This window comes from Pseudonaja textilis, chromosome 13 (genome assembly GCF_049901715.1).
Source record: "Pseudonaja textilis isolate UNSWEBS1 chromosome 13, rPseTex1.2, whole genome shotgun sequence".
NCBI classification, from domain to species: Eukaryota; Metazoa; Chordata; class Lepidosauria; order Squamata; family Elapidae; genus Pseudonaja; species Pseudonaja textilis.
The window spans coordinates 11,267,652-11,281,162 of record NC_142002.1 but is presented as its reverse complement, the minus strand read 5'-3'; the positions used below and the strand labels follow the sequence as shown (position 1 = coordinate 11,281,162).

Here is a 13,511-nt window from a genome sequence, read left to right as displayed (position 1 = left end):
TCTGGCTGGGTCTTCTTTGGTTGCCCTGCGCAGGAGAACAGAGCTGGAAAGCAGGTTAGTGGGGTGGGGAGGGAATGGGATTTTGCAGTATCCTTCCCCTACCATGCCCATCAAACCATGCCCACAGAACCAGTAGTAAAAAATTTTGAATCCCACCACTGCATAAGATGTAGGGCATCATCTAAATTTCTGTCTTATTCTTATTTAATTTAGGAGCACAGATACAGATTGATCAATGGTTTGATTGTGGTACATACCACACATTTTGTTATCTTTCTCACTGTAACATCCCGTTCTACACACATCAACCACACAAGTTACCACAAGGAGACTAAGATAATAAAACCATTATAAAAACAACAGACAAGAGGCCCCAAGGTTCTGATTGACATATAAAGAATTGTTGGCTCTTCTTGAAAAGACAATGCACCAAATGTTTCTTACAACTCTCAGGGTGGAAAACATAAATTCTGCATCAGGAACATGGCAAATATCTCAAGCGAAGCTATTGGGAGGCAGGTTATCTGTTATCTCCGATTTCATCACCTGGGTCATTTTCTATCATTTGGGTAATTATGCAGTTGACATAATTGATGTTAATCATATTACACAAGAGCCATTCTGTGTCATAATTGGATGCAAAAGCCCTGAGAACCTTGATTATATCATTATAATAATGACTGGCAATGATGCAAATTATATACATTATACCCACGATCTGGATTCCTTCAGACTTTGTTGATGGAGGGTTAAGTTTATACTACATTTTTGTGCACTGAAACCAAGGCAACTGCTTTGGAAAATGGAAGTTCTATGCTGACTTTAGTTCAAAACATTTTAAGGGTCAACCAGCCCTTTTTTAGGAAACAGGATTTATCCCATTGTGTATCAAACCCAAAAAGTTCAACCAGGTAGAGCTAAACTCATCCTATAATGCTGAAGCCCATAAAATGTAGTTTTGACAAGCACCTCCAAATGACTCTGCAAAATATATTTGGCTAACCTGGCTAGAAAGTCTTGAAGTTCCTTTCCTAGTTCCATCTATCTCCATGTCTGTCACTTCACAAGTATAACTTTAAATGAAGTTAGTTCTGCTGACTTATTGATATTTCTGGAATCGATAAACTCATAACTGGGATGGAAGAACTGCCAAGCACTGAATGAATGGTCAAATGCAAACAGCAAATTTAAACAAAAAACAGCTTAGAAGATTTAATTAAAAGCATTTAAGGAAAGCAGACAGGTTAAGTAGTTTACCAATTCAGGCCTTAAGGAAAAACCATGATTCCCAATAGTAAACCTTTCAAAGTACCTGCTAGCAAAGCTTAAACCTCAACTTTTTCCCCTTATCTACAGGTTTTATGGAATGTGCTAGGTTCCTGTGAATTTTGCATGCCAATATTGTCAGGTTTAATATTTTGCAAAGCCTTGCAAATTTTCCCATGAGCCACATTGCTTTCATTATTTATAATACTATCAGCATATGTAAGAGATGCTCTGTTGGACCATCCAATCTCCATCTGGTTGAACAGTCTGCTATCAGCAAATGGACACTTTGGGGAAATTAAGGTGCACCCAATGATGTCAATGACAAGCTCTCTCCCCTGTCGTGTTTTCCCCCCAGTAGCCAATATTCTGAAATAAAGTGCCTCCAAACCTGGAAATTCAACAAATATATTAAAATAAGTAGCTACATTTGCATCTTGCAACCATATGTGCTATATATTCATTCTACATTGCAAGAGGCCCCATTTGGGGAGAAGGAAAAAGGGTTAGCTGTCAACCCTGAAGCTCGCCTGCCAGAAGCCATCTTGGAGCTTCAGTGCTGCCATACTCGAGCTGAGGGCCCAAGCAAGAAGAGAGAAACAAGGCAACAAGAAAGGACATCAAAACAACTGTAGCCAACCTTGTTTGGGCTTCTAGAGAAGGTGCATTACAGCCCAGTTCTTTTGCTAATGGCTAAATAAAATGGTGCACTGATTCAGCATCATTAAAAACCAAGTTGGTAAGTGCAGTTAGCATTCAGGAATTCACTTCTCTTCTCAGTGAGAAAAAGGCCCTGAATCATGCTATCCACTGAGCTGGGATCACTTGAAATGCATTGCGCAGTCCCGGCATTCATGCTGTTTAAACAATGGTCACAGAGAAATCTGATGAGAGCTTAATGTAACTCTGCAGCGGCTTTAAAAATATCTCACAAGGGGCTCCCCTGACTGTAATAGATGAGCAATAATGGCTGGTTAGACCCAGGAGATTGGAGAAAATAAAAGATCAAAGAGAAGGAAAGATAAAGCAAAGGACAAATAGAAATAAAGAGTTTAGCAAAATAAAACTAAATAAAAGACGAAGAAAGGGAACAAACAAAATAGGATTCCAAAAATGGAAGAATGGAAAACCAGCACTAGTCACTACTTAGTCTGGGAAAGTCTTATTAGTGGCAAAACAATTTAAATTAGCATAGCAATAGCAATGGCACTTAGATTTATATACCGCTTCACAGTACTTTCCAGCCCTCTCTAAGTGGTTTACAGAGTCAGCCTCTTGCCCCCAATAATCTTGGTCCTCATTTTACCCACCCGGGAAGGATGGAAGTCTGCCTGAGTCTACCTTGAAATTCGAACTGCCAAATTGCAGGCAGCTGGCAGTCAGCAGAAATAGCCTGCAGTACTGCATTCTAACCACTGCGCCACTACGGCTCTTAAGAAGGTCCTTCAGGACTAGCCCAACTGAATCTGGTGTCTGCAACTATTTTGGCTCAAGATGCACAAACCAGGAGCCTCCGAATGACACACCAGTCAACTCTCCAGTTTTGGGAGTGACTTTAAAATGGCCCCCCAATGATTATTTCTACTTTATTAACCCTTGGTTAGCCCTGTCAACTTTCAGCGGTCAATACTGTGAAACCATGGTGAAGATCAACAGAGGGATGTATTGCCCACTCCTGCTCTAAATTGTACTCCTAACCTCAGCCTAAATCATGTTAATTGATCCAAACCAAAACATTTGCCCATGTTGTAGCATTCTTCTTCTTCTTCTTCTTTACTGGACCCTCTTATTGATATGATGGTGATTACTTTTGCTCTGTTGCTTTGCATGTACACTGAGAGCTTCTGTACCCGAGACATATTCCTTGGGTGTCTAATCACATTTGGCCAAATAAACTCTCCTGTCCTTTCCCCTCCCCTCTCATGCCCTCTCCACTCTTCTCCCCTCTCCTCTCCTTTCCCCTCTGCTCCCAACTTCACCCCACCTCCTCTCCTTTCCCTCCCCTATCCCATCTCTTTGCTTCCCCTCTCCTTCCCCCTCCCCACCTACCTCCCCTCCTTTCCTCCCCTCTCCCCATTCCATTGTTCCACAGTGCCTCTTCAGTTTTAAAAGCAACATGCCCACAGCTTTGGAACTGAGAGAGTCCTTTGAATGTATACTTCTTTGCAATAATTAAAAAAAAAATCACTCCCAGCACCCTCTCTTGCGTCTTCCTCTGTAAATCAAAACTGTCAAGAGAAACAGTGGCCCTTCATCACAAGTTATGGTTTGGGTGACAGATTTAAAATTAAAAGCTATATCACTGCTTGACTTGGAAGCAACTTAGGCACAAACTCTCTAGAGCCAGAACTCGATTGAAGGTTTATAGATACAATGGATAAAGCTTCCAGGAAGAAAATGTCTTAATCAAGATCTCCTCTTTTCTGGCTTATGCTGAGGAAATGCTTGACAAAAACATTCTGGTGTAATGGTATTGCCCATGGGAGCATCTGCTTTGAGCATCAAGGATGCTGTACAGATTTCTATAGTTAATCTGTGAAAGGGGAGAAGGAAAGTAGCAGAGGTCCATTTCTTCTTATTTTTTTCCCGAACACAGCAATGCTATCCTCAGCCAGAACTGTAAGATTATTAAACAGATCTCCTTAAAAGATAACAAACTTGAGTTTATGGCACCCTCTGAGCTTGGCACCTTTCTTGCAGATGTTTCATTATCAAACTAGGCAACATCATCAGCAATGATGATGAATGAAACATCTGCAAGAAAACCACCAAGCTCAGAGGGCACCAAGGATATCACAGTTCAACCCTGAGCTTCAAATATTCTCTTCAATCTGTACTTTTGAGCTTTACTGCCCCTATTGACTAATCACCACACAGCAAGGAAAGGAAACTTTTCACTGTGGTCCACCAGACTTTATCCATTCATTCACTCAGGGGACTTCAGGTGTGTTCTTTTTCCAGATATTCCATGAAGGTCCATTAAATAGCAAACCACCATTTCACAACACTTTGCACTGATGCTTTCACAATTCCCCAAAGGAAAAAACAAACAAACACTAACAATGAACGAATCTGATTGGAGAGATGATGAGAAATGGGGAATGGAAGGGACATTTGACATAAAGAAACTAAAACACAGAAATTGAGTCCAATAGTAGCTTGTTTCCCCAATGGCAATTTTGCAGAAGGGATCAGCAATTGGCAAGACACTATTTGAAATAGACTGAGAAACATGAATTCATTAATAAATGAAGGTTGGAAATTCCTCAAGTTTCCAAGATTTTGGCTCTACCCTAATACTAGCATTCTAATTGATACTATAATACCATCAACGGTTGTGGGAAGTGGGTATGTCTAGTCTAATGATGAGAAAGGGGTGACATGATAACAGTCTTCCAATATCTGAGGACTTTCACAGAGAAGAGGGAGGAATGGCCTAGTCTTCAAAGTACCTGAAAGCAGGACAAGAAGGAATGAATGGAAGCTTATCAAAGAAAGCTCCAACCTAGAATTAAACAGAAATTTCTCACTTATAGTGAGAACATGGGTTCAGATTAGATTAACAGTTGGAAGAGGTAGCTACTCTGAAGAAAGATAAAACCAGGATGAAAATCTTGTAGGTCCTCTAATCCAACCCGCCACTCGAGAACAATTAACCAGTGTTCTGAAGGGTTGCCTTCAGAAGTTGTGGGTGCTCCATCACTAGAGATTTTTAAGAAGTGACTAGACCACCATTTGTCTGGAATAGCATAAGGTCTCCTACTCAAGCAAGAGATTAGTCTAGAAGACTTCTACGATCCCTACTAACTCTATTATTCTGAAAGATGCCTTGCTACTATTCTTGTTCCCTGATTTCATCTCACTTGAGAGCTGGTATCCAGGAATGGATGGGAAAAGTCTCAAATCCTGACCGGAAATAGGTGAAGGGAGAGCAGAATCAACTCTTGGGGAGGACCTGCTTCAAAACCACTCCTAGACCTTCTCCAAAAGCTAGACAATGCCTCTGCTGGGACTCTAGCCAAAGAAAAAGAAAGATCCATCCTCGGATCAAAGTGTGCTTCCTGCTAGCAAACATCACAAACAGAATCTCAGTATTTCTTTCCTTTGACAGAGATCCTGTTTTCTGCTCTCCCTTTCCAAGAGTTTTCTATGCAGGACTGCTCTATTTCTCCTTAAAAGCCAAGCCTTGTCATTGGCCGAGTATCTCCAGTTAAAAGCTCAGCCTGCTTTCCACCTTGAGCCACTGCAACATAAAGACCTTGTTAACTTCACTGGCAATTCCCAGGCAATCACGTCTAACACTGGAGGCCCTAGTGAATAGACTTGGATCAGCAAGGTGCTGCTTTTGAATGCCTGTAACCTATAACGAAGAGGTAGCTACTCTGAAGAAAGATAAAACCAGGATGAAAATCTATAGCCACAATTGAATATGTCCCTGTTCAGCAAAAGCCCAGTTCAGGTTTGCTCATCGTGCTGCACATGTTGAAATGCAAAGATTTATAGGCAACCGATACATAAACAATCAGCATTCTATGGCTGTCAAGCCTAAGACAGGGTGAAATCCAGTTGAGTCCAATGCTTTATTTGCTTGCAACAAACGGACAAAATCTCACCAGCTAAAGCTTATAATCTTCGAACCTCACAGATACATCCTGGGGGATTCTAGGGGGTGCCATCCCGAACCTTTTCCTCTCCCCACCATCCAGTTCAGGAATGTGCAGTCCAGTGGTGGGATTCAAAAATTTTTCCTACTGGTTCTGTGGGCGTGGCTTGGTGGGTGTGGCGTGGCTTCGTGGGCATGGCAGAGGAAGGATACTATAAAATTTCCATTCCCTCCCCACTCCTGGGGGAAGGATATTGCAAAATCTCATTCCCTCCCCACCCCACTGACCTGATTTCCAGCTCCGTTCTCCTGTGCAGGGCAACCAAAGAAGACCCAGCCGATCAGCTGGGACTCAGGAAGAAGAGAAGAGATGGGGGCGGAGCCAGTCAGAAGTGAAATTTGCCAGTTCTCCGAACTACTCAAAATGTCCGCTACCTGTTCTCCAGAACTGGTTGGAACCTGCTGAATACTATCTTTGGTGCAGTCTCTTTGTTTTGGACCCCCTCTCTGCAATCTGCTGCCTTCCCCACCCCCAAAAGAAGCCAAAGTGCCATTGCTGACCTTCCTCTTGTTCCCACTCCTTCTCCAGCTGCACATTCCCTCACCATGACTCTGGAGCTTTGGGATAAGCAATGGGCAGGTTGCGTACGGTTTGTGTATGTCTAGTCTAGAGAAAATAAGGGATGCAGTGGCTCAGTGGCTAAGATGCTGAGCTTGTCGATCAGAAAGGTCGGTGATCCGAATCCCTAGCACCGTGTAATGGAGTGAGCTCCCATTACTTGTCCCAGCTTCTGCCAACCTAGCAGTTCGAAAGCATGTAAAAAATGCAAGTAAAAAAATAGGGACCACTTTGGTGGGAAGGTCACAGCGTTTCGTGCACCTTTGCCGCTTAGTCATGCCAGCCACATGACCATGGAGACATCTTTGGACAGCGGCTTTGGCTTTGTAACAGAGATGAGCACTTCACCCTAGAGCCAGAAATGACTAGCACGTATGAGCGAGGGGAACCTTTACCTTTACCTTATCTAGAGAAAAGAAGGACTAAGGGAGATAGATAGCAGTGTTCCAATACTTGATGGGCTGCCACAAAGAAGAGTCAAACTATTTTCAAAAGCACCAGAAGGCAAGATAAGCAATAAATGGAAACTAATCAAGGAGAGAAGCAACCTGGAACTAAGCAGGAATTTCCTGACAGTGAGAACAATCAACCAGTGAAATAGCTTGCCTCCTGAAGTTGTGGCTGCTCCATCACTGGAGGTTTTCAAAAAGAGATTGGACTGCCATCTGTCAGAAATGGTGTAGGACCTCCTACTCAAGCAGGGTAGAAGACTTCTAAGTTGTCTCTTTCAATTCTACTGTTCTTGGCTCTATGTACAGAGATTGAGCCCTTTACATTGTTCTAAACTATGGTTTGTTTAATAAAACTGCAAATAGGTTGTTTACACAGTATGCAGCTAAACTGTAGATGCTGTGATTTAATGCACAATGGTATTTTGTGATATACAGAATCGCACTACTCTCAACTTCACTTAAAACACAATCCTTATCATACAAGGATTTCAAAAAGAGAGCTTTTCAAGCCTCTTTATAAAGTAGATTGTGACAAAAATATAATTAACCAGGATTAACCTTTACCTGGGATTAGCTGAATTAATCCAACCTTCTACATCTATGCAACAGAACAAACAATGAAACAGCCACATGGGTTGGTTTTACACAATATAATGAGCAAAAATTTAGTTTCTAAATTACAAACTAGCCAAATTTCTTTAAACCCAACTTGTGAAACACAAACCAATGTACAATTAAAAAGAAATTTTCCTTACAGTGAGAACACAGTGCAGAGGATCTTAATGTTTTGTGCCTCTGAGTGAAATCTCAGACAAACATATTTAAATAAAATAAAACAGTGAAAATAAACTTGCATTTTTTTTCTCATCTAACATCTTTGGATCACCCAAATCTGAAATCCCAAATTAAGAACCACAAACAAGAACCAACAGTTTAAAGCTGCACTTGGCAATCTGGCATTTTTGAGTTGTTAAATTGCAAATTCTCAGATTCCTTGTCATTTGATGAAGCTACATAGAGCTGATAGGGCACCACTCCAAATATTTTATCAATTTAAAGTTAAGGCCTAGCAGAATTAACTTTGGTTCCCTAAGAGAGAAGAGAAAGCTGTAACTTTTTTCCCCATTCAAAGACAGTGCCAAGTTTTGGGGAACACTCCAAAATGCAACACTAAAAGCCCAGTTTTTTCCCCAAGGCTTACCAGTGTTGAAATGCCATGTCTGAATATTTACAAATATCCCTAAAGCTGCAGAAGGACCACTGCCAGCCAGTCACAAATGTTTCATACATAATGCCAACCTTGCTGATGAATTTGGTGCTTCCTATAACATTTGGGTGTGATAAGTCAGGGATGCCGTGGCTCAGTGGCTAAGACGCTGAGCTTGTTGATCAGAAAGATCGGCAGGTTGACGGTTCAAATTTTAGCGCCACATAATGGAGTGAGCTCCCATTACCTGTCCCAGTTTCTCCCAACCTAGCAGTTCGAAAGCATGTAAAAAATGCAAGTAAAAAAATAGGGACCACTTTGGTGGGAAGGTCACAGTGTTCCGTGCATCTTCGGCGCTTAGTCATGCCAGCCACATGACCACGGAGACATCTTCGGACAGTGCTGGCTCTTTTGCTTTGTAATGGAGATGAGCACTGCTCCTTAGAGCCAGAAACGACTAGCACGACTAGCACGTCTGTGCGAAGGGGACCTTTACCTTTACCTATAACATTTGGGGTATCCCTAATGCTTCCATCTTTTGCCACTATGCCCAGATTTTAAAAGCCGACATCCTGTCTTGGCTGGTCTGTTTGGATGAAAAACCAGAATTGCTTTTTTTTTTTAAATCCTAAGTGGAAATCCTTCCAAGGTGGCCTCTGACACAGTGTCAGAAATGCTAGCCATCTCCAGAACAGCTGTCAACTCCATGCACAGTGAAATCAATTGCACAAAGAGAATGGAAGAGAGCCCAAGCCATTCTTTTTGGGAAACAGTTGGCTTGCTAGGTCTTCATCTCTGGGCACAATCGATAATACTTGTGGCCGGGCACAGAGATGCTTCTTTTAGGGGTGAATATAGGAGTCCGGAAAGCTCCCTCTGACTACGCTCCTACGACGCACCGACCCACCAGCGTCCTATTTTATCCGGGCCGACCCGTGGGGTGAGTTTATGGTGACGTGCGGACTCGAGACGCTGGGTTCTACTGAGCATCCATTGAACCACGGGGACCCGCGCGTAGTGCGATAAGATTCACTGAATCTACCGAGAGACCTGCTTATTTCCGATGAAAAGATTGGAAACCTTGCAAATCAAATCAGAAGGATGAGCGGTTGCTGACGGGTCCAGAGAGATTTTCCACCGACCCACCCACCCCCAAAGACAGCTTTGCCTGCATGGGGCGGGAGTGGAGAAGGGGGGGAGTGCGAGTGCGTAGGCGTCCTGGCCGAGTCCAGCGGACTTTCCAGTTTGCAAGACGCTGCGGACTCGCAAAACCAGCAACAGCTACTCACCGGGTGGATTAACAGCCGCCGGCGTTGCCATCTTGTCTCGGGAAGAATTAAGAGGAATGGAAGCTGGGAAGCGGCGGGGGGCGGGAAGCGATGGAGGGGTAGGGACTGATGCTCCGAGCAGCCCGGAAAGACGGAAAGCGGGCAGGCCACGAAGCCCCGGGGAAATGCCTTCCCACCTGCACCAACACAAAGGGGCGCCCGACTCGCCACGCTAGCCTAAGCTCTTAACGCGCAGCTGCTCAAGATGTCTGATCTGATTAAGCCCCTTTTTCTTCTTCTTTCAAATTTCGCTTCTGCTCATGCTCAGCATCCTCCCCCCAGCGAAGTGAGCATGTGCCAAAGGGCTGCACATGGGCAGTGGGCGAGTGAAGCCAGCTGCCCTCACTTTGCCCTGACTGCTGGACTGCGCTCTCCATCCCTTGGACCGCCGCGGATGGAGGCGCAGGTAGCGGGAGGAAAAGAGAAGCGGAATCCCAAATAGGTCTCTCTCTCTCTCTCTCTCTCTCTCTCTAATCAGAAACAGAATACTCTCTCTCTTCCCCACTCCAACTCAGGGATTCCCTCTACATTTTGTAGTGTGTACGATGGAATCGCCAGTGCGTTTTTTTTTTTTTAAAAAAAGCAAGTGATGTTTTAAAAAGTGATGCTCATGATTACCCTTTAAATACACGGACTTGGGGGGAGCAAATTTTTCTGGGCTTCATTTCACTCACCAAAAAGAGGTCTTGGATGCTCCTGGGTTCTTCTTGAGCAGAGACCTCAAAAATAAACTTCTCATTCACCCAAAGCTTTCTGTTAGACTGGATGCACGAAAGGAAAAGACTTGGACAATATAATTGCTAAGGACTCTGTTGATGTACTTGACTTCAGGTAGAAAGAAACAGCTTTTCCACTGCGGAAAAAATGATCCACTGAAACGGAATTGCCTTTCTGTCATAGTACTGGATTAAGCACTAAAGCTGTGCTGAATCTACCTTCCCATTTCTCAACAGTCTTGGCTTTTAAGTTGGGATTTCAGTTGGCAACCCCCTGCCACAAAGAAGAGGGGGTCAAGCTATTCTCCAAAGCACCAGAAGGCAGGACAAGAAGCAAGGGATGGAAACGAATCAAGGAGAGAAGCAATCTAGGACTAAGGAGAAATGTCCTGACAGAGAGAACAATTAATCCATGGAACAACTTGCCTCCAGAAGTTGTAGGTGCTTCATCGCTGGAGGTGACTGTGGAGATTCTCAGTCATCCAGTTCATGGTGGTCCCAAAGGTGTTTTTATTCCAAGCGGCAGTTAGACTTTCTGGTTTTTGTCTTGGAAGACGTCTCGCTTCTCAACCCAGAAGAGCTGAAGAAGCTTCTTGGATGCGAAGTGAAACATCTTCCAAGAAAAACCAGGAAGTCCAGCTGCTTCTTGGGGGGAAAAAGCACCTTTCATCACTGGAGGTTTTTAAGAAAAGACTGGACAGCCACATGTCTGAAATGATGTAAGGTCTCCTGGTTGAGCAGGGGGCTGGACTAGAAGACCTCCTAGGTCCCTTCCAGCTCTATTATTCTGTGTAAAATGATAAGAAATTGAAATTCGGCAAGGTACTTGATTGATCCTTGTGTTGTTTTCAATTCCCACAATCTCCCAGTGGGGAATCGTGCAAACTATCCCCATGTGCTAATTTAGAAATATAGAGAAATGATGACTCCCACTCCATTTCACAATGATTAAATAAGGGTGAGAAAGCCATCTATAGAATAGCAGAATTGGGACCTTGGAGGTCTTCTAGTCCAACCGCCTGCTTAGACAGGAAACCCTACACCACTTCAGACAAATGGTTATCTGATCTCTTCTTAAAAATACATTGTAAATGTACTGCAACTTTCTGCTACTTTCTATCTGCTCCATGAAACATCCTATAAAACCTATTAGCTACAAAGTATTTGTGCAAGTTTTAAAAACAATACTGCTGACCATATACACTATTTCCACAGTTTCTCTATAAATTGACTCAACCGCTAGCAAATATCTCTATGGCTCGCAGCCAAAAAGCTCTTTCGTAAGGAAGATGGAGAACGTTCCTTAGCTCAGTTTAACATAACCTTGAACTAACAGCAACATAAAATTTTTGCCATGGATTATTTCCTTTTGAGCCACATGCTGATAATGCAGCCAGCTGAGTCCAGCATGCTGTATCCTGAAACGGAGAATTCTGCAGTTGAGAAACACTGCAAAGGCAATAAAGGAGAATACAGATAGCCCTTGACTTACAACAGTTCATTTAGTGACTGTTCAAAGTTACGGCACTAAAAAAAGTGACTTATGACCGTTTTTCACACTTACGGCCTTTGTAGCATCCTCTATGCTCCTGTGATCAAAATGCAGATGCTTGGCAACGGGTTCATATTTATGACCGTTGCTGTGTCTAAAGGTCATGGGAATCCCCTTTTCTGACAAGCAAACTCAATGGGGAAGCCAGATTCACTTACCAACTGGGTTACTAACTTATCAAGTGCAGGGATTCGCTAAACAACTGTGGCAAGAAAGTTCATAAAATGGGGCAATGGTCACTTTACAAACATCTCACCTAGCAACATAAATCCGGGGCTCAATTGTGCTCATAAGACGAGGACTACCTCTATTTGTAGCTCAAGGTTGAAATGAGAGGTCCTTGGTGGTCTGTGCGCTTGGTTGTTTTCTTGCAGACATTTCATTACCCAACTAGGTAACATCATCAATGCTACCAGTAGAAGGGGTGGGGTTTGCTCTGTATTCTAACACTGATGATGTTACCTAGTTTTGGTAATGAAACATCTGCAAGAAAACAACCAAGCGCACAGAGCAACAAGGACCCCTCATATTACAAAGCACTCAACATCTTCTGGGTAACATTTGTAAACCTGAAGGATTGTAGAAGCTGCAAACTATACCTTATCCCACCAAGATCATGGGAGAAAGATAGTATGTAGCTCCCATCACCAAGTTCTCAAGATCCTCATCTATCACCTCAAAGTCATATTATCTCTCTTGGCTCTAGGAGAGATATTTTCCAACTTTTGGGAACTGGGCTTGGCTAGTCTAGGGAAGAGAAGGACCAGGGGAGACATGATAGCACTCTTCCAATATTTGAGGGGCTGCCACAGAGAGGAGGGGGTCAAACTATTTTCTAAAGCCCCCAAAGGCCAGACAAGGAATAATGGATGGAAACTTAACAAGGAGAGATTCAACCTGGAAATAAGGAGAAACTTTTTGACAGTGAGAACAATCAACCCATGGAACAGCTTTTGCCCTCGGAAGTTGTGGGACCTTCATCATTTGAGACTTTCAAGAAGAGACTGGACTGTCATTTGTCAGAAATGGTGTAGGGTTTCCTGCTTGGGTGGGGGGTTGAATTAGATGACCTACAAGGTCCCTTCCAACTCTGTTAATATCATTTAATCTAGAATTCTGTTTCTGAATGCTGATACAACACATAAACACAACCCCTAGAGCTACCATCATTGTTGGGGAGAGTTTCCTAACCAATACCCAACTGACAGAAGGGGCATCACTGAGGCTATATGGAGGTCATCTCATAGAGGAAGAAGAAAAGAGGAGAAAGAGATGAGACAGCAAACCAGCTTTTCCCCATTCAAGAGGGAGAGCAAGCCAAGTGCATCTTTTAGAATGCAGAACTGGGCCATTTGGGCTAAGAAGCCAAATCAACAAAACGTTTGACAATCATTATTTCAGTGGGGTTTTTGAAGTTTGTCCAGAAGAGAAGAGAGCTTCTCCCATTGCCAAGCCTTCTGCTTCAATCCCAGATGGTGATTAATGGTTACCTTAGGGAAAGGATCATTATTTCCAATTAAAGTTGCATTGCAATTCAGATGTTAAGAAGAAAAGGCAGGTTAGAGCACTTGGAAAAATAGGTTGACTCTCCCTCTTCTTTGTGGCAGCCACTCAAATACTGGAATGCTGCTCTCATGTCACCCCAGTCTTCTTTTCTCTAGACTAGCCAAACCCAAATTGTGCCTTAAACAATAGTTTAAACCTTAAACTTCAAACAATAGTTTGATGGGATAGTTGCCCATCAGAGTCCAAGCAGGGACTGACTTGC

At 43.1% G+C, this 13,511-nt stretch overlaps 1 protein-coding gene across 1 annotated transcript in view; it reads right to left on the bottom strand.

Annotated features, from left to right (window-relative positions):
* The window catches only part of ARNT2 (aryl hydrocarbon receptor nuclear translocator 2), a 106,847-nt gene extending 96,932 nt beyond the window's left edge, over positions 1 to 9,915 (bottom strand). The window contains exon 1 of the mRNA XM_026709640.2: positions 9,437 to 9,915. Coding sequence (XP_026565425.2) covers positions 9,437 to 9,467 — 31 coding nt within the window. The 5' untranslated portion in view covers positions 9,468 to 9,915. The remainder of the gene's footprint in view (positions 1 to 9,436) is intronic.
* Between the last annotated feature and the right edge of the window lie 3,596 nt (positions 9,916 to 13,511).